This window comes from Podarcis tiliguerta (assembly GCF_965153285.1).
Source record: "Podarcis tiliguerta genome assembly, chromosome: Z".
NCBI classification, from domain to species: domain Eukaryota; kingdom Metazoa; phylum Chordata; class Lepidosauria; order Squamata; family Lacertidae; genus Podarcis; species Podarcis tiliguerta.
Genome location: NC_139553.1, coordinates 31,579,366 through 31,599,258, shown reverse-complemented (window position 1 = coordinate 31,599,258; position 19,893 = coordinate 31,579,366). Strand labels below are relative to the sequence as shown.

Below are 19,893 nucleotides of genomic sequence, written 5' to 3'. Positions count from 1 at the left end.
CTATGTTGTAGTTGTAGCCTGAGGGCCCCTTCTTGGCCCTCCCACCTTGGCAGCTTTCTGGTCTCTGTGATGAGGATGCTGCTGCTGGTCCTGCTATTAGTAGCTTTGCCAAGAGTTAGTGAATTCCCCTTTCTTGGTTGGGCGATTTCTGACTGTCTTACTCACCCCAGTAGGGACAGTCCCTACTCCACAGCTACTCACAGAGCATTTGAAACTGAAATTTGTAGAAGAAAGAGAAACCACCTGGGTTTATTTCTCTCTTTTTCTCCCTTTCTCTTACGCCTGTCATTTTCTGGAAATAAGGCATGTTTTGTTCAATTACTGGCTTTGTGTACAGTCCCATTTACTCTGAATCTGGTGCATTTCCATTTGAGAAGCTGTTTCCCATTTGGGAAACGGTGTACATGGACCTTATACTAGCCACAACCCATATTTATCTTTATCCCATTATTTCTTATGAAATACTTCTTTTTGATGCACTCTCCCCCAAAACTAGCTTCAATCTGAATTAAGAAAAAAGAATGATCTAGCTCAATTTAAGCTGGTAATGTTTACATAGCCTCTTTGTGCTTCCTAAGGATCTTCATTGCTCTGTGGATAAAATGCTGCTTAAGTACCTTTTACATCCTTTTACAAAAGGAGTTCATAGAATTGCTTGCAAAAATGACTGCACTACCAGTTCAGATGGCTCAAACCATTGGCTCTCCCTGGACACTGAGGCAGTATGGGAGAATGCATTCATTCATTCATTCATTCATTCATTCATGTAATCTGCAGCCTGCTCTTTGCTACAGTTGCAGTCCCAGAACTGGGACCATAAAAATATCAAATACAAAATAAAAATAAAATTGTATCACTTCTTAGCAACTAGGAAAGCAACACACACACACACAAATCACCTCAGGCACTAATGCTGAGCATATAATACATGGTCAAAAAGACATTCTTTTAGGCAGCTCCAAAAATTCATATAAGTCAACACAAGCCATATCTCAGGATTTCCATAGTTATGCTGCCACCTTGCTCAGTTCAACACATAATAAGGCAGCCATTGCAATATTTTCAGATGGGGTGTTGTATGTTCTCCGCTGGCTGTATCACAGAGCAGACTCACTGCTATATTTTGCACTAATTGCAGCTTCTAGGCCAGCTTTAAAGGCAGCCCCACACAGTGTGTGCTACAGAAATCCAAACTTGAGGTTACCAATATACAGGACACTGTAGTCAGGCTTTCCCTGTTCAGGAACATCTGTAGGTGGTGAACCACCCAATGCTGGCAGCAGGTGCTCCTTACCACTTGAGGCCACTTGAACTTCTAGTGACAGGGCTGGATCTATGAGCACCCCGCCAAATTATGCACTTGCAACTTCAAAGTGAATGCCATGCAATCCAGCACAATAGGTAGAACATCTAATTCCCAGATTTGGGAGGCTCCCAGCCAGGGCCAACTCATCCATGAAACAAGGTGAGGTGACCGCCTCAGGTGGCAGGGTCCACCAGGACTGCAAATCCTGATGTCAATCTTTCTCTCTCTCTCTCTCTCCCTCCCCTGCCCTTGTTCCTGATGTAGATCTTCCCTGAGCCCTTCTTCCCTGACGGAGAGGAAGCACCATTTTGGAATTCTCCTCAGGTGCCAAAATGCCTTGGGCCAGCGCTGCTCTCAGTTACAGGGACTCAGCTTATTGCTCCTCATCCAGCCCTCCACTACATCCAAGCAAGGGTGCTCCACAGCCTCCCTGACTCAGGTAATAGAGAATTGTAGCTCAGTGAAGGCTAAGCTACAGTTCCCAGGATTCTATGTGTGAATGTGCATGAAATGTGCTTTAAACGAATGGTGTGTACCTCAGGAACTTCCTTCTCCAGAGTCTAATATGAAGGTTATATTCTGCAATTTGATTTTACTCTACCTTGCTAGAGCCACACACCCTTCCATTAAACAATTTCCTTCTTCACTTAAACTTGATGGGTTACTGCAAATAATGAAAACCAACCAACCCAAAACCAAAACAAGGACAAAAATTTGAACAGAATGAGGTTCCCCCCAGTCCGCATTTTGATATGGTTGTTGGGAAATTCCATGTTTTATTCATCCTTTTTGGTGGGTGGTTTTTTCTGCCTCATTCAGGACAATAACATGTTATCCCCCTCATAGGCTCCATTCCCTGAGTGATGAATGACAATTGCTACCAAGGCCATTTCCCCCAGATAACCAGAAGGAAGGTGTAGGTGGCTTGTGAGATGTGAACTTTCTGACTCACTTCTGACTTACTCAGATGGGAGAGTCCCTAGAAAAAGAATTGGGGCCCATTTTCAGGAGCCCTGTAAGATTAGCTCATTGCCTTGAGCAATTTCCCCCATGCTTTCCAAGTATCCTTCACCCATGTACAGATAGAGTTATGGGAAGCAAAGTGGTAAAAGCCACTGCCTACCTCAGCCACCAGTTTTCTTGCTTTTAGCAAAGGAAACCCACACAGCTCAAATGCATACCCTCTAAAGTTTCACAAATTGAGTTTTTTATATATATAGACTGCAACACCTTATGCAGGTGTTGCAGGCTGGAAGAAGCTCTTTCCATAGTGCGAAGCAGTGAGTTTCCCCAGAAAGGTCCAGTGGCAGTACTCAGCCAGGTCAGGCACTGGCCAAAGCGGCTGAAGCAGCCGCTCAGAAGGACCCCTCATTATCCCATCATTGTTTGTTACCATCCCCCTGGCCCAGTAGGGAAACTCCAAAGTGGTTTTGCCCAGCAATAGTTGAATCACCCCTTCAATTAGAGCTGTGTAGCTGCCCTTTGAACAGCACCAGGTAGCTGTCATGTTAAATTTCCCACAGTGCTCTGAAGCGCCACCATGGTGGGTTATCCAGGGCATTTGGGGAAATTTAACATGGTAGGCTTGTAGTTGCCCATAGCGCAGGTGCCAAGACAGGTATTGGTGCTAATCAACTCTCCCAGGTCCACAAGGATGGGTGCAGATGCCTGCCCGTGACTCATTCGTTTCAAATTTAAAGAATCAGTGTCTGGGGCAACCACCACTCAGGAGTTAGTCATTGCTGAAGTCTTCTCTGTCTTATGTTTTAGTCATATCAGTTTCCTCTGCCATGTGCTGACTTCTAAATAAGAACGACTTTTCCTTTCTCTGAAAATGTATCAGCCATCAATGGATGCAGCTATATTTATTACAGGATTGTTGGAGAAACATGATGTAACGGCTAGCATCCTCCCTGTGAGGGAAAAGCTACAGCATTTGGGGCTTTTGAATTTGGGGTGAGGGAGGTGACTCAGGAGAGGAGAGGAATCACTGAGGTTTATAAAATTATGCGTGGTGTGTGGAAAGGGGTCAGAGAGAGAGAGAGAGAGAAGTTCTTTGCCCTCTCTCAAAATACTTGAGCTTATCCAATAAATCTGACTGGCAGAAGATTTAGGACAGATATATTTATTTATGTAGTCCAGGGGTAGGGAACCTTTTTGACATAGTGGGCAAGATTGAAAAGCACCTTAAAAGAGGGGGTTTTTTTTCTTAAATTGGGGCAGGCAGTATAATATTGTATCTGAAATGAACGATAAATAGGTCTTTCATCCCCCCACACTGACCTTGCCCTGTGTTTCTCCTTTGCTTGAGAAGCCAAGACCCTAGCCATCATTTTCCTGCCTGTTATGCTTCATAGTACTCCAAAAATACTTTGAGACAAGCAACTGTGTTTTTTTAAACAGTCATTTTAATATAAAAATATATAAAGAGGATTTGTATAAAACATTTTGGTGAATCATCTCGCATGAGCCCTTTCCTAGGCTGGAGGAAGGGAGGAAGAGGACTTGTTTTGACCATGAAAAAAGTTAGTAGACATTTCTGGGGGAAATTCCTCCATTCTCATCTCTCTTTGTTAGAAAACTGACTCAGAAAAACCTGTTAATTCCAGGCTCACCACAGATGTTTTCTATGGAGGAAGCTATGTGCTATACATGCACTTTAAATTTATGGTGTGGATGTGACGAACTTGTTTAGGGTGCTAGAAATGGTAGCTCTGTGAGGAGTAAACTACGGTTCCCAGGATTCTTTGCGGGAAGCCATGTGCTTTTAATGAGCTTTAGGTGTACAGTGTGGATAAAGGTCAAAGTAAAGGGGATGACATGGCTTTTAAAAACACAAATAGCTTTTGAATGCAGGTGAGGGGGAGAGCTGGACTGGGACTGGGACCCTGAGGAGATTAGGAAGCTTTAACCCTGCTGAACTTTTGAACTGGATCAACAGTATAATAATCCCATAAGTCAGCGTAGACATGCCGTAAGACTGGAAGGGTAAAAAAAATTCTTGAGGTGGTGACAGAAGCTTCATAAGAATGCGGATGTCCATGCCACTGCTGTAGTGGGGAACCTGTGGGCCTCCAGATGTTGTTGGACTCCAGCTCCCATCAGCCCCAGCCAGCAAAAGTCAATGGTGAGAGATAATGGGAGTTGTAGTCCAGTAGCATATGGGATGCCACAGGTTCCCCACCCCTGCACTAGGGGAAAAGAGTTCCAATTGTTTTAAAGGTAAGGCCTCCCCCAACCTCAGCCCTAATTATGCTGCTGAGATGTAGAAAACGTGTGTTTTTTGTGGTTTTTTGTGCAACTGTGAGCTCAGTTATGGTGCTGAAAACGAAAACCAGGCCTGGGCATTTGCACCATGTTCCTTGGTTCTAAGAGAAGATTGCCCCACTCTTCTCTTTTGCACCTGACTATGGCTTTCAAAGAGGTTCAGTGTGGACTTTGTTACCACTTTGATGTCTTTTGTGAAGCAGATGAACAAACAATGTACAGTGGTACCTTGGGTTACATATGCTTAAGGTTACATACTCTGCAGGTTACAGACTCCGCTAACCCAGAAATAGTACCTCGGGTTAAGAACTTTGCTTCAGGATGAGAACAGAAATTGTGTGGTGGTGGCGCGGCAGCAGCAGGAGGCCCCATTAGCTAAAGTGGTGCTTCAGGTTAAGAACAGTTTCAGGTTAAGAACGGACCTCCGGAACGAATTAAGTTCTTAACCCGAGGTACCACTGTATGATGCTACTTATCCCAGAGAAGCATGACTTATTTGGCAACCCCTATGACAGATGATTTCACTTGACTGATTGGTCGAAATCAGGCTACCTTCACCCAAGCCAGTTTAACAAGGTGATGTTCCTCTTCTTTCTTTTATAACGTTATGTTGCCTGCTTTGCTTGGTACTACCCTCAGTTTTCAAGGAAGCCATTTTGGTGATTGTTCTTGATTGTTTTTCTTTTATATGTTTCGTGTTGTTGTAATATGATTTGCACGTGATGTTTTCCTTTTAAAGTTTTTATAATTAAAGTTATTGAGAGAGAGGTTCTGTAACCTACTTTCAAGTTGCAGCAGTCAGCCAGATTGTTCAGTGGAGGAGACAATGAATTTCATAGGCAAACAGAGTCTGGCAATGGCAGATCAGGTTCCTCTGAGAGAGTCTTCACCCCCAATCATACTTGACCTTAGCCAGGCTGTCACAGCTTGCCCCTCAGACTGGATCATGTGGAACCTTCAGAACACATTGAGAAATGTTCTTATGATTTTGTTTGTTTGTAAAGGGATAAGATAAAATTGTGGAGGACAGATCTGTCCATGGCTATTGGCTAGCAGAACTCCTGTCTGTCGTGATAGTATACTTCTGCATATCAGATGCAAGGAGAAGAAAGAAGAAGGATGGCTGGTTCATCCTTGCAGACTTACAAGGGCTGGCTGCTGTTGGAGAAAGATGCATTAGATGAGTCTTGGCCTTGTCTGTCAGAGCCAATTCTTAACCTAATCGTGGATCTGGTGTCCCGACAGCGAATAAGAGGTTAAACTTTGCTCAACCTTTCCCCCCCTTTGGCTTTTCCCCTCTCCATCCTGTTGCTCTCCACCCAGTGTTGCTCACTCACACATCCCAGCACACTGAAAGTCTGTGTGCGTGACCGTGATTCCCTATCCGGTCGCATATTGAAAACTTGTTAGAGCTTCGCCCAAACCTGTAGTTGCTCCGTGGCCTGCCTTCACTTACCTCGTTGAGGATGGCACTTGCTAAATAGGTCAGGCAACCATCACCTACCTCCTCCTAGATTTCTCCTTGAATCGGAACTGCCTTTGCCTCTGGAGTCTCTTCGACACACACTAGACCATGCTGAGGCTGCCCTTGTGCAGCTGCATCGTCATCCTGTGGTGCCTCTTTGAGCAGAGCATTGGCATCACCAGAAGATATTACATCGGAGCAGTGGAGACAGACTGGGACTATGTGCCTGGCAGCCAGAAGGGGTAAAGATAGTCCATTTGTCATCCGTAGTTGCTTCCCTGTTTCTCTATGCTTATATGCTGTGGTGATGTTGGCTATGTATGTACCATACCTTCAGAGCACATTCAGCACCCCCCCCCCCCATATGCACAAAAAAAGAATCCTGGGAACTGACCTTTCCCAGAACTACAATTCTCAATGCCCTTAAACTACAGTTCCCAGGATTCTGTGGGTGCTTTGAATGTCTTTTAAAGGTATGGTCTTATCTAGCTATTGCAAAGGGATTTTAGACTCTGGGCTTAGTGGCCTTACTGTGCAGTGCAGAGCTTTCCACATTTTGCATGCTGGTGACACACGTTTTGGATGTGCATCATTTCGCGACACAATAGTTCAGTTTTACTAGCAAACCGGAGGTTAAACTAACCCCTTTCCATTCCTGGGAGGAGCATGAGGAGCATTCGCATGACACCATTACACACTGCAGCCGACACAAAGCATGTCGCGACACACAGGTTGGAAAGTTCTGGTGTAGGTGCTCTTTAGATGGCAATGTCTGTCCCCTTCAAAATGTGAGAAGCCATCCCTGCTGCATGGAGGGTGTGTGTGCTTTTGTTCATTCAGCTGCATGGGACCCTGGACCTCTGCCCCAGAGCTCTGCTCTGATGGCACCAACAGGGTAGATGTGCAGGGTCTCTGTCTGTATCTAAGTTTGCCAGCTCAGTTTTCCTATGATTCTGCTGGTAGCATTTTGCTGGCCTGACAAGTAGTGAAGCCTCATTCTGGCAGGCAGTCCCTGGCATCACTCGTTAAAACGGTCAAGCGGAACCTGTGGTCTTCCAGGTGTTGCTGGATTCCAGTTCCCGCCATTTCAGCCTGTCAGGTATTAATTTTTAGCCTTGGGTTGCCACATTTCTTAAGTGGCTTGGCCTTTAAGTGACCTTTAAGAGCAGCTTAACACACATAATGTTAGCATCCCCCCATTATTTCCCCCCATGCAATGAATGGTTGCATGCAATGTCTGTTTGTCAGGATGCTGTTCAAAGTACAGGAGTGGTGTCAGCAAAATTTTTTGGCAATCCTGTAGTCTGTGAATCCTGTAAGGTAGTTCATGCAGTGCCTTTGAGGACCAATGGTATATGCAAGACTGGCTGGGGGGCAGACCGGGCACGGGGGGGGGGGGGGAATTTGAAGAAGAACTAAACTGGATAATCAAAGGGTTCAGCTCTGGAACCCATAAGTTGGGGAATGTATATATTGTGCTACAGTGGACGCTTGGGTTGAGAACGTGATCTGTGCGGGAGGCACATTCGTAACCTGCAGCGTTCGCAACCCGCAGCGCCGTGTCTGCACACGTGTGGGTCGCAATTCGGCGCTTGTGCACATGCACGAGTGCCGAAACCTGGAAGTAACCCATTCCGGTACTTCCGGTTTTGGCGTGGTGTACGACCCAAAAACGCACAAACTGAAGCATCTGTAACCTGAGGCATGACTGTATTACATTGTGATGAGAATTCAGCACCGTGAGAATCTTAGTTTTCTTTTTTGAAAAAGAAAAAGAAGAAAGTTTCTAGCTCTCACAGGTGTGGAGATAAGCAGGGAAGTGTGAGAGCAACACTGGGCGAAGCTGGGGGAGAAGAAAAGTAGGCTCTCTGGTGCTCACAATTACCAGTAAAAGAAATGACAGAAAAGAAGCAAACATATACAAATTTGATTCTATTTGCATAATTTATGGGATTATCATCCCATTAAAGAAATGCATCCTATACATGTCTACTCAGAAGAGTTCAGTGGGACTACTCAGTGTGTTCAATGAGACTTTCTTGTAGGTACAGTAAGTGAGTGAGTATAATTTCACTTACCTAGAAATAGGTTCAATTCAACAGGACTTGCTTCTCAGTAGAAATGGTTAGGTGTGTACTGTTAGTCAAGCAACTAAGTGGGTTTCAGACTGCTTATTTTATACCAAAACAATAGTTTTGAAGAGAGAGAAAAACTTACTTGGGCGGTGCTTGTACCATTGCAGTAGGCATGGTCAGAATAAAGCATTTCCTCCTCCGAAATGAAAATGAAGGGACAATGCTTCTTCTAAGGTGATACCCAATATCTGAAATTTAGTTAATTTATATCCCACCTTTCCTCCGTGAAGCACAAAGTGGCATATAAGGTTCTCCTGCCTCCCCATTATTTTCCTCACAACAACCCTGTGAGGTAGGTTCAGCTGAGGCAAAGTAACTAGTTCAAAGTCACCCAGTGAGCTTCATGGCTAAATGGGGTTTTGAATCCTGGTCTCCCAGGTCCTAGCTCAACACTCTAATTATTACACCACACTGGCTTTTTAAACTTTATAAACATACTCATTTCTTACATTCAGTAAGTCTGCAGCTTGTGCGCATTTAACTTGTGTGCATTAAGCTTAACAATTAAAAAAAGGAATGGGGTCGGAAAGGGGCAGGGTCTGGAAAAAAATACCTTGGCAATCCCACCCACTGTTGAACCCTATGGGCTTTGTCTATGGTGGAATCTACACACATATTAAAAATGCTGTGAAAATGCCTTCTTTAAAAAAGTTTTGAAAAATACATTGAATTTTGCATAGTTCACTGTCGTCCTCTAGTGTCACATTTTTATATTGCACTTTACAACACATTTTAAAAATGTATTTGCAGCTGTACAGCTGAGTCCTATGTGTGATTTTGTCTTTAGGTGTGATCCTAAGAACATAACCCAGCTTAAGTTGTAACCCAGCCTACTGCATTCATGTTTAAAAACCACAGTGACATTAAAATGAACAGTATGGTTAATTGGGGGTGCTTGTACCATAGTCTGGAAGCGCTTTGATTCATACAGGTCTCAGAATGTTGCTGTTTTTGGCACAGAACATAGACATATATTTATTTAACACATTTTGTGCTGCTGGAAAGGCTTTCAGAGGCTTATACAGATCAGTAGTAAGAAAATCCATGCCCTCAGGCTTACTGTCTTGGCTCTTATCCCAAATGCTACCACAGAGACTCTTAAGTGTGAATAAGAAAGAAAGCTTGCAATATTACAGATAAGCCTATAGGCAGAGATTTCCTAAGGCATGACTAGAGAGTTCAGAAACAGCATCAGGTGTCAGAGATGTGAGCAAGGCCAGCCCACCCATTAAGGAAGTTGAGGTGACCGCCTCAGGTGGCAGAATCCGCAGGGGCAGCAGATCCTGATGTCACCCTTTCTTCCCTGGTGGGGAGGTGGTACCATTTTGTGTCTCTCGTCAGGTGCTTAAATGTATTAAGAGCTTCTAAGATATCTCGACAAACAATCACAACACTCCCGGCATTAAAAAGACGAGACATGGCTTGTTTACTCATGGAACTCTTTCTTACTGCAAGTCTGATGCATCTGGAGGCTCACGTTTCTCTGAGAGGTGTGGGCCTGTTCCCAGTAGCTGAGGTGGTATTGGGTTCTCAGCAATGAGATGGAGTTCAGAGAGCCAGTGTGACTGCCTCTCCATCCCCAACCTCTAAAGGCAAAATAACAGGGTCTCTGTCATCCCTCTTGGGCTACTCCTTCCATATCCTACTATTCTTTCGCATCTTGCAGCAGCTACTGCCTCAGGTCTGAAACTGGCAGGGCTGCAGGACTCACGACACTTACAGTATTCATTTAAAGCACATGACTTCCCCCAAAGAATCCTGGGAACTGTAGTGCTGTCCTGGGGGACTAAAGGTGCTGGAAATTGTCACTCAGTGATGCATAAGCTACAGTTCCCCAGGATTCTTTGGGAGCAGTCATGTGCTTTAAATGCAATTCAAATATATGGCGTGTACGGTTCCCTTTTATCACATACACAGCCCAAGAAGACAGCAACAAGAATCCACCAACAGCATATGAATCAATATGGCTAACCTGATTAATAAGCACCCACCCACCCTACTCACACATGAAAATTAAGTTCACCACAGCCAATCACAAACAAACAACCACACCCTAGGCCAACCCCAACCTCTCTCACCACCAAAGAAACACAAGTGAATAGTGAAGGGAACCCACACAAGTGACACTGACACAAAACCCCACACATACACTAAGTAGAATAGAAGCATTGCCACCTGACCCCACCCCACTCACCATTCCCCCCTCCACCTCTTTCCCCCTTTTACAGTGGTACCTCGGGTTACAGATGCTTCAGGTTACAGACTCCGCTAACCCAGAAATAGTACCTCGGGTTAAGAACTTTGCTTCAGGATGAGAACAGAAATCGTGCAGTGGCGGCAGCAGGAGGCCCCATTGGCTAAAGTGGTGCTTCAGGTTAAGAACAGTTTCAGGTTAAGAACAGACCTCCAGAACGAATTAAGTTCTTCACCCAAGGTACCACTGTATTCCGAATGTAACACTAATGTCTCAACAAATGAAACTGATCTGTAGAAAATGAAACTTGGGGGAAAATGACATTGCACATACAGTTGTAAACCAAGAAGTCTTTAATAAAAAATATGTTTATTAAAAATACATGACACAGAAGGAAAAGTGATTGGGAGGGGGGCAAGGAAGAGCAAGGTCAAGGTGCTTCCAGATAGTCACAGTTTTGTGTGAGCAGTTCAAGTGCATGGCAGAACTTTAGATTTGTGCATTTTAAGTGAAGTGAAGCACTTTGTAACCCTTGCACGACAAACCCTTTATTTTCTGGGGGGGGGGGGGGAACAGTCACCCTGGAAGTTCATTTCAGTGTGGGACGAACAAATGACTAACAGAAAGATGTGTGAACGACACCCTGCAAGCAAAGCAGGATGAATGCTCACCATTGTATAACTGACCCTTAAAGCAGAATACAGTACACACTCAGTAAAAGTAGGGCATAATTTAACCTCTGTGTAAGCTTTGTGCAAATCAGGATGAATGCTTAATACACAAGTTCTTTAAAGCTACAATTCATATACAGTGGTACCTCGGGTTAAGTACTTAATTCGTTCCGGAGGTCTGTTCTTAACCTGAAACTGTTCTTAACCTGAAGACCACTTTAGCTAATGGGGCCTCCTGCTGCCGCCGCGCCGCCGGACCACGATTTCTGTTCTTATCCTGAAACAAAGTTCTTAACCTGAAGCACTATTTCTGGGTTAGCGGAGTCTGTAACCTGAAGCGTATGTAACCTGAAGCATATGTAACCCAAGGTACCACTGTAAAGGCCAGATGGATTTGTGACAGAGAGATCAGATAGACTGCTGGAATAGCTGTCGCTAGGCATTTTGGTAATTTAGGGGCTGCAAAAGGCACCTGGTTTCTCTACAGGTACAAAAACAGCCCAGCTTTGTTTTTCTCTCTCTGCACTGCAGCCAGATGGTATAGAGTCTACGCAAGGTATGAGGGAAGAATTGGATTCAGTTCACATTTAAAGACAAGCCCACCTAAGCAATATGAGAACCAAAGCACAGCCATCTTTCAAAATTTCCCAAATTTTCAAAACTTTTCCAAATTTTGCAGTGCAGTTCTTCAGCCAAGCAACGTGTAGAAAAATGCATATATTGCGGCTAAGGTCTGCATAACAAAAATTATTAGGAAAAACGACATACAAAACCGCATTGCATGCTTTGTGAAAAATGAGCATACTAGGCAAAATTGCAAACAAATGTGTGCATTAGAAGAAATGTACACTAAAATGCTGGTGAATTTTTGTGAGGGCTTTTAAGTTGTTTCAAACTGACGTGGAAATGTGGAGAACTGAAGACTGGAAAAATGAGAAATGGATATGGACAGCTTTGCTCACACTTGTTCTATCCCTTCCCTACCACATTGACTTGCACTGCTCAAAGGCCTCCTCATGTGCAGCCAGGGGTGCCAACTTGAATAAAATATGGGGGGGGGGGTAAGCGCCACCCCACATCAATCACATGTTGTGGCACACAAACATGATGTGGCACACATTTGAATGGCAATGCTCATCAACTTTGGAGGGACCCAGTCCCCTCAAATACTTTATTTGGGGGGGGGGATGAAGCCTGAAGACCCCTTGGCCCCTAAGAGTTGGCTCCTATGTGCATGGTACAGTTGCTCCTTGTGCTTATGAGAAGAGGGAGGGGAATGAACTGCTTTGTCATTGAGCTTGAAAGTTCCAGCTCCTACTTCCTAGGCAAGGAGGGCCAGGCTGTGATGGGAAACTTCAATACAATGGCAGGGCCTGTTTATTTTGGCATCTCAAGAGAAACTTTACAGACCAAATGTGCCTAATGACTCTGAGTGTTCCAGGCAAAGAATTTGTCATGTTATCTCTGTGCCGTAGCTAAGAGTCCCCACCCAAAAAGCTAGGGCTGACCCCGGGAAGTAGAAAAACTCTCGATGAAACAGCTTTGGGGTTTTTTCCTCCCTTGATCCAAGCATCTTTTTGGTGTTTGATTCTGAGAACTCTCATCGCCTTCCCTTCTGCTTTGTCTTTTGTGTTTGCTGATGGCATCACAGCTGAACCGAGATCATTTGTAGATTTTCAAGTAAGTCAGTTTTCCCTGAAGGGCTGGACTCTCAGTTTGGTTAGAGCTCTGCTTTGGTGGGAGCAGCACTGTTTGTACCATGCAAAATTAGACTTGATATCCACAGTTCCACTTGCTTGTTTTCCCAGTTGCTCCTAAATTCCGGATTTCCTTGGCCAGTCTGAGTCACCCCAAAGGAATATGGTCAGCGACCTTTCTGGCCTGCCAAGTCCATTCTCCGCAGGTCAACACTTCTTGTCCTCTAGTGGATGCTCAGTGTGAGCCTCCAAACATTGCAGATAACACTGGTGATAAGACAGTAATAACAGGGTTTCATTATCTGTTTCCCTTATAATGCGACTCTTTTTTTCCTTACATAAACATGTTGGCTCTGTGGGAAAAGCATATGCCAATGATGATCCTTTTCCATCAACAGAGAAACTTAAAAAATTAAAAAAATTAATTGGACAAAGATACTTGCATAGATGTTGTTGTCTTTGACTTCAAAGACAACAAAGCACAGCCACAACCAGTAAGGAAGGAGGGAAAATCTGATTAAGTTTGCATCTAAAGGTGAATGAAATATACTCAGAGTCGCAAAGTGATTTCATGCTCTTTATTCAGCTCATAGTGGTGAGGAGGAATGAATAAAAGTCCCCTCAAAGTATCTGCTTTATATACATTATTTACACAATGGGCTGCACATGATTGGCTAATTCTGGAATTCTACTGTAAGCCAATCAGGTTGTGGATTCACTTATATCTGGAGCATGATTGGGTGGTTCCTGCCAACCAATCAGACTGCTGCATTGTTCTAGGACCAATCAGACTGATGCATTCTGAATCCTATTGTTCTAGGACCAATCAGACTGCTGCGATTTGGATCCTATTGTTCTAGGACCAATCAGACTGCTGCAGTTTCGATCCTATTCAACTCAGTACATAACACCCCTCCCCTCTAAGTTCCAGTCCTGCCCGGGAGGTCACATTCATAGTCCTCGAGGTACGCCGGCGGCCTACGTGTGCGTTGCGGCCTGTGGTGTTCCCTGGTCCGGGGTTCAGGTTCTGGCTCGTGTTCCAAGGATGCTGGCTGTGATGGGCCTGTTTGGTCTGGCGCAACCGGCTCGCTCAGTCGTGGTTCTGGTTCCGGTGTCCTTTCGGCCTCGCGGGTCCTCTCTGTATTTACTGATTCTGCCTCTCCTGCTGGCCCCTCCTGCTCTATGGGCCTCACTGCCGCTCTGTTCCCTTGGGACTCCTCTGACCTTTCCTCCTCCTGGTTTTCTCCCGGGAATCGTCGCCGTATCTGGTCGCAGTGGCGGCGCCAGCATTGCCCCCCATCCGTTAGCACCTCGTATGACACGGGGCCAGTGACCCTGGTGACTGTGGCGGGTACCCATGCTGGGCCTGCCCCAAAATTCTTTGCGTACACTGGGTCCTGCGCCTCGAAGGTCCGGGGGTTCCTGCCTTCCCCCACCACTACCTCATCCTGAGCTCTATCGGGGTGAAGGCGGTCCAATCTGATTGCAAGGCGCCGACCCATTAGTAGTTCAGCGGGGCTCCGGCCAGTCGTTGAGCTGGGGGTGCTGTGCTGTGCTAGGAGGAATGTGGCAAGGCGGTACTCCCAATCCCCTTGCGTCATGCGGCGAAGGGTGTCCTTGGTGGTCCGCACCATGCGTTCTGCTTGGCCATTGGTGGCAGGGTGGAATGGCGCCGAACGGATGTGGCGGATGGCGTTCTGCGCTGTGAAGGTTTGGAATTCTCCTGACGTGAATGCAGTCCCGTTGTCTGAGACGAGAGTGTCAGGGAGCCCGTGGGTTGCAAACAGCCTGCGTAGTACCCGGATGGCTGCGGATGTAGAAGTGGACGGTACCAGTGCGACTTCCAGCCATTTGGTGTAGGAGTCCACCACTATGAAGAATGTTTTCCCCTGAAAGGGGCCAGCGAAGTCCACATGCAGGCGTGACCATGGTGCTCGGGCGGACTCCCAGGACTGGACTGGGGCCCTTGGGGGATCTGGGCGGGATTCTTGGCAGGCCTGGCAGTGTTTGACCCAGGCCTCTATCTCTCCGTCGATCCCCGGCCACCACACATAACTCCTGGCCAGGGCCTTCATTCTTACTACCCCTGGGTGTGTCTCGTGTAGGGCTGTGAGGACCCTTTTGCGGAGGGGCTGGGGAACAACGACCCTGCTTCCCCATAACAGGCACCCCTTGTGGGCCGACAGTTCATGTTTGCGGGTTGTGTAGCCAGCGAATTCTGGCCCAGGGCTGTTGCTGGGCCATCCCCTCCACACCCAGTCCAGGACCCGGGAGATGACCCTGTCTTTCTTGGAATGGTGTGCAACTTCTTGTGCCTGAATGGGGCGGTCGGGAAGCAGCTCCAGGCTCATAACCTCTTGTGCAGGTGCTGGGTCGGGGCCTGTTTCCGGTAGTGGTAGCCTGCTGAGGGCGTCCGCATGGCCCATCGCCTTCCCAGGTCGGTGAATCAGTGCATACTGGTAGCTGGCAAGGAAAATTGACCACCTGAGGACGCGAGGAGACAGCACTTGGGGGGTCTGCTTTTCGGGGGCAAACAAGCCAAGCAACGGCTTGTGGTCAGTCACCACGGTGAAGGGCCGCCCGTACAAGAAATCATGGAATTTTTTTACTCCCTTCACAATTGCCAGCCCCTCCTTGTCTATTTGTGAGTAGTTCCGTTCGGTTGCGCTGAGTGTCTGGGAAAAGTATGCTACTGGTACCTCTCTTCCATCCGGGAGTTGGTGTCCCAGGACAGCGCCAATGCCATAGGGTGAGGCGTCGCATGCTAGCACCACCGGCAGCCTCTCGTCGAAGTGTGCCAAGACCGAGTTTGAGACAAGCAAGTCCTTGACTGCCTGGAATGCAGCCTCCTGGCGCTGGCCCCACCCCCAAGGGGCCCGCTTGTCCAGAAGTCTGTGTAGGGGCTCTGCTACCGCCGCTTTGTGGGGAAGGAAGGAATGGTAAAAGTTCAATAGTCCCAAGAAGGCCTGAAGTTCCGTCTTGTTCTTGGGCGCTGGGGCATCACAAATGGCCCGTACCTTGTCCCCAGTCGGGTGGACCCCTTCTGCGTCCACCATAAATCCCAGAAAGTCCACCTGAGGCACTCCTAGTAGACATTTTTCCCGCTTCACCTTGAGACCCGCCGTCTGGAAACGGTGCAGAACGGTGCGGAGGCGGTCCTCAAACTCCTCTGGCGTGGGCCCGGCAATCAACACATCATCGAAGAAGGGGGTGACGCCAGGAATTCCTTTAAGGAGAGAGTCCATTAGGTTCTGGAATATGCCTGGTGCCACGCTGACGCCGAATTGCAGCCGCTTTACCCTGAACGCTCCTCTGTGCGTCACAATCGTCTGTGCCTCTGCTGTGGCCTCATCTACTGGTAGCTGTTGATATGCTTGGGCCAAGTCCAGCTTGCCAAAAATTTTCGACCCAGCCAGGGTGGCAAGGACATGGCTGACCACTGGCACTGGGTATGCATGGGCCGTGAGGGCCTTGTTTATGGTACATTTGTAGTCTGCGCAGATGCGGACCGAACCATTAGGCTTGACGGGTGTGACGATTGGGGTTTCCCAGGGGGCATTAGGCACCGGCTCCAGCACTCCTTGCTCCACGAGCCGGTCCAATTCCTCGTCTATACGGGGTTTCAGGGCGAATGGGACCCGGCGGGCCTTGAGCCTGACTGGTCGTACTGCAGGGTCAAGCTGTAGAGCAGTGGGGGGGCCCGTATACTGTCCCAATTTCCCATCAAAAACCCCCGGAAATTCCTTGCATATGGCGTCCACGTCCACTTGTAAGCTAGTGTTGTTCACCCCGGTGACGGCTAGCCCCAGTGGTCCAAACCATGCCAATCCCAGTAAGCTAATGTAGGGGCCCTTGACCACAAGCAAGTCCAGTTGCCGCGTCCGCCCTCGGTATTGCACCCTGAAGGTCCCCACCCCCATTGTGGGGACCTTACGTTTCTGGAAGTCCCGGAGGGTGAATGGGGCCGGCCTGAGTTTGGGACCCCCAGTAGGACACAGTTTCCTTAAGGTCCTTGCCGAGATTATGGACAGATTTGAACCCGTGTCAAGCTCCATGCGGCATGGGGCCCCCTCTATCTGTACCTCTACATAAATTTTCTCTATGTTGGGGTGGGGCAACTGGTATACCTGGAAGTCTGTGAGCTCCGTTGAGTTGCCTTGGTGCGTTGGGCCCCGGGACCTGGGGCTCTTGGATTGGTCATCTGATGCCTGGCGTCGGGTGGGCCGAGCCCGACACACCCGGGCGATGTGTCCCGATTTTCTGCACTGCCTGCACTCTGCGTTGCGGAAACGGCAGGTCCTCCTCTCGTGACTTTCTCCACAGCTTGCGCAGTTCCCTCCTTCTCGTCGAGGCAGCTGTGGTATGTGGGCTGCTTGAGTGCGCTGCTGTACTCGGTGCACCTCCTCCCTGTTGGATCCTGAGTCGTCGGTGAGGTCTTCGTGGTGGACCCTCGGTTGGGACAGCTGGCTCGGCCGTGCCTCTTGCGTCGACTTCTCAGCAGCTTCCGTTGCCAGGGCCTCCTCCAGAGCGACCTGGAACGTTAGGTTCTTCTTAGCGTAGAGGCGTCGTTGCAGCTTCTCATCCCTCAGGCCACCGACAAGGCGGTCACGAAGCATGTTCTCCAGCTCTGAGAAGTTGCAGAACCGGGCGGCTTGGCGGAGAGAGGTCACAAACCCAGTTATGGTTTCCCCAGGGGCTTGCCGCTTTGCGTAGAAGGCATTTCGACGAGCCACCACTGAGGGCTGTGGCGAAAAGTGCCCCTTCAGCTGTTCCATTATTGTTTTGTATGGAACTGTAGCGACGTCTTCAGGCGCAAGGAGAGCCCGGGCGATTTCAAACGTCTCCTCTCCGCAGACGCTGAAGAATATTGCCCTCTTCTTGGCGTCTTCTTCATCGGTGACCCCTTTGGCTTCTAGGAGGAAGGTGAAACGAGAGGCGTACGCTTCCCAGTCTCCAGATGCTGGGTTGAACGGCGAGAAGCTGCTGTTGGTTGCCATTCTGAGTTCCTTGTGTCCCGGAGCTGAAGCCTAGATACACGGTGCGAGGCAGCGGTGCGGCAGGTGGCGGTGCTGCGGTGCGGTGTGTGGCAGTCAGCTCAGCGGGATCCCACCTTCGTCGCCAGTGAAATATACTCAGAGTCGCAAAGTGATTTCATGCTCTTTATTCAGCTCATAGTGGTGAGGAGGAATGAATAAAAGTCCCCTCAAAGTATCTGCTTTATATACATTATTTACACAATGGGCTGCACATGATTGGCTAATTCTGGAATTCTACTGTAAGCCAATCAGGTTGTGGATTCACTTATATCTGGAGCATGATTGGGTGGTTCCTGCCAACCAATCAGACTGCTGCATTGTTCTAGGACCAATCAGACTGATGCATTCTGAATCCTATTGTTCTAGGACCAATCAGACTGCTGCGATTTGGATCCTATTGTTCTAGGACCAATCAGACTGCTGCAGTTTCGATCCTATTCAACTCAGTACATAACAGTGAATATGCCTAATTCACACGTTCTAAAGCAATATGCATTTTTAAAAATAAAATGATGTACTGTTGGTACAGTGGTGTCTTGGTTCTCAAACTTAATCTGTTTTGGAAGTCCGTTCCAAAAACAAAGCGTTCCAAAACCTAGGCATGCTTTCCCATAGAAAGCAATGCAAAACGGATTTATCTGTTCCAGACTTTTAAAAACAACCCTTAAAACAGCAATTTAGCATGAATTTTACTATCTAACAAGACCCTTGATCCATAAAATGAAAGCAATAAACAATGTACTGTACTATAAAATAAATAAGACAGCATTGTAGATGATAAAATTTAAAATTATTATTTTTCCTTATCTGCACTTATGATAGTCATTGTTTGGATGGGGGGCTTTTATCCATTTCCACAGCCACACAATCAATCAATCAATCAATCAATAGCTGAACTGGGTTTCACACAGTCACAAAAACAAATTAACTGAAAAAGCTTCAAAAACACAAAATAAAAATCACCAAACTTAATCCGTTCTGGAAGTCCGTTTGACTTCCAAAATGTTTGAAAACTTCTGATTGGTGGAGGTGCCCTGGAAAGAATAGCCAACAGCTGCATTAGACGTTAAACTTAAAAAAAACGTTCAAAAACCGGAACACTTTTCGGCGTTTGGGAATCAAGGTGTTTGAGAACCAAGGTACCACTGTATTTAACTCCTGAGAAGCTATTTAGAATGCAAAAATATCCAAAATACTTGTTGGAAATGTAAGGCACATGAAGGGACATTTCACCATGCTTAGTGGACATATAAAAAAAAGCAGAAAAATGGATACAAATATATTTTGATATGGAGAATTTTGAAGATGAACTTTCAACTGAAACCAGAATTCTTCCTGCTGGGACTTATGGATATACAGTTAGAAAATGACTATGACATTTTGTTCCAATATATAATTACAGCAGCAATACTTTTATAAGCACAAATATAGAAAAACTCACTGTTACCAACAGTGGAGGAATGGTTACAGTGGTACCTCAGGTTAAGTACAGTGGTGCCCCGCAAGACGAATGCCTCGCAAGACGGAAAACCCGCAAGACAAAAGGGTTTTCCGTTTGCAGAGGCGCTTCGCAAGATGAATTTCCCTATGGGCTTGCTTCGCAAGACGAAAATTGACGAAATTTTTTGAGGGTTTTTTCCGCTCCCCAACCCCTTTTTCTGAAGCGCTAAGCTGCTAAAAGCCTTTTAGCAGCTAAACCGCTAATCCCTTAAGCCTTTAATAGGCGCTAATAGCCCTTAAACTGCCAATAGCGCTAATAGCGCTAATCCGCTAATGGGCTTGCTTTGCAAGACGAAAAAACGGCAAGACGAAAAGACTTGCGGAACAGATTCTTTTCGTCTTGCGAGGCACCACTGTACTTAATTTGTTCCGGAGGTCCGTACTTAACCTGAAACTGTTCTTAACCTGTAGCACCACTTTAGCTAATGGGACCTTCTGCTGCCGCGCCACTGGAGCACAATTTCTGTTCTCATCCTGAAGCAAAGTTCTTAACCTGAAGTGCTATTTCTGAGTTAGCGGAGTCTGTAACCTGAAGCGTAGGTAACCCGAAGTACCACTGTATTATAATTATTAGACTTAATGAAATTGATGTGCTGAATCAGAGAACAGTCACTGTTAACAT

General features: G+C 46.8%; 1 protein-coding gene across 3 annotated transcripts in view; it reads left to right on the top strand.

Moving 5' to 3' along the window:
* The window catches only part of F8 (coagulation factor VIII), an 81,838-nt gene that overhangs the window by 2,780 nt on the left and 59,165 nt on the right, over nt 1-19,893 (top strand). For 2 of the 3 annotated variants that reach the window (XM_083424187.1, XM_083424188.1), the window contains exon 2: nt 1,571-1,745. Coding sequence is in view for 1 of the 3 variants with exons in the window: in XM_083424186.1 (XP_083280312.1) it covers nt 6,147-6,280 (134 nt within the window). In the remaining 2 variants the exon portion in view is untranslated. Of the gene's footprint in view, nt 1-1,570; nt 1,746-5,895; nt 6,281-19,893 lie in introns of those variants that run through there. The other variant, XM_083424186.1, reaches the window with a different exon arrangement.